The sequence below is a fragment of the Penaeus monodon genome, chromosome 25 (genome assembly GCF_015228065.2).
Source record: "Penaeus monodon isolate SGIC_2016 chromosome 25, NSTDA_Pmon_1, whole genome shotgun sequence".
NCBI classification, from domain to species: domain Eukaryota; kingdom Metazoa; phylum Arthropoda; class Malacostraca; order Decapoda; family Penaeidae; genus Penaeus; species Penaeus monodon.
This window is the reverse complement of record NC_051410.1, coordinates 10,434,802-10,436,107: the sequence shown is the minus strand read 5'-3', so window position 1 is coordinate 10,436,107 and position 1,306 is coordinate 10,434,802. Positions and strand designations below refer to the sequence as shown.

The window sequence follows — 1,306 nt, the reverse complement described above, 5'->3', positions numbered from 1 at the left end:
AGTCACAGGCTGCTGTTCCAACTCTTCTTCATCCTCGTCAATTGAAAGCCAACTGTGTCTCTGCCATAGGTGTGTGGTTTTTAGGAGGGGATCGTCAGGCTGGAGAGGATACTTGGGTTTTGTCTCCTCTGTCTCAGTGAGAGGAAGAGGGAGGAGTAAGAGGATATTGCTTGAAATCTGGGACCAGCAGATGTTCCCGTTGGACTCCTGCTGTTTTTCCAGAGTCATTCTTCTTCTATCACAAAGAAGAACTGCTTTGCTGTCAAATACTGCACTTCCTTTGATTTTCCCCCACAAGCCAGACTTGTATAATTCTACATTTGAAGTCTCTACCTGATCGGTATCTGGGAATATGTCACCAAGACTTAAATCTTTCACAACTTTGGAAGATTTACTATTCTCTTCCTCCCTGTTTGTCTCAGAATCATCCTGAAAATAAAACAGGAGTACAAAATAGTAGAGCTGCTTTGAGATAGTAATGAAGAAGAAAAAGATGAAAAAGAGAGGTATGGACAACTAAAAAAATGAAAGGATATAGTCAACAATACTTTACACATTTTATCATCTACTATATAAAAAAACACAAGCTTCTTTTTCTGAGATTATAATATATTTCAAATAAATACAATTTCAAATTACCTATTCATATACCCATCTATCAATCTTACAATATTTTGTCACATCTAAACACAAGGTGATGACTGCTGTATCTACATTAATCATAAAAAAGATAATACCTCACAGAAAGAAAAAACTTAAGACATACCTTATTCCTATTTTCCAGACAATCACATATCTGGGATGACGAGCCAGACATTGTCCAGAGCTGAAGATCATGTATTGACTGTCGGACATCACTTTTGTTCACATGAACAAGTGTTTGTACATCTTTTAAACATATATGGTGGCCATTTGCAAGACAGACCAATTGCAGGTGATGCGCTGGAGGAAAATTAAATTCATTAGAGGATTTATTTAACATTTCATGATAAAGCTCATAAGATAAAATAAGTATAATGAGATATTCATGTTATTATTTATCACCATGAATAACATTAACAAAAAACAAACTAGCACATTAAATATGTAAACATACCTATAAGATCCTCTGGTGGGGATACAAAGTCTAATTTTTCATAATTTCCTTTTATTTTGGCCAGCACATTTGGTGACGAATCACTGACAGTCAAGATAATTGGTCTCTTGCTAGTGGCCATGAAATTGTTTACTGTTGTGATAAAACCTTCATCCCATTCTTCAAAAACAATATCAATCTGCAAAGAGGGGTAAGCAAAATTAAGTAAAA

The 1,306-nt window shown here is 35.2% G+C and overlaps 1 protein-coding gene across 1 annotated transcript in view; it reads right to left on the bottom strand.

The window, feature by feature from the left end:
* The window catches only part of LOC119589538 (ATPase family AAA domain-containing protein 5-like), a gene marked incomplete in the record, with an annotated part of 13,963 nt that overhangs the window by 1,488 nt on the left and 11,169 nt on the right, over positions 1 to 1,306 (bottom strand). The window contains 3 exon segments of the mRNA XM_037938139.1: positions 1 to 429; positions 767 to 942; positions 1,097 to 1,274. Of these exon segments, the coding sequence (XP_037794067.1) occupies positions 1 to 429; positions 767 to 942; positions 1,097 to 1,274 (783 nt within the window).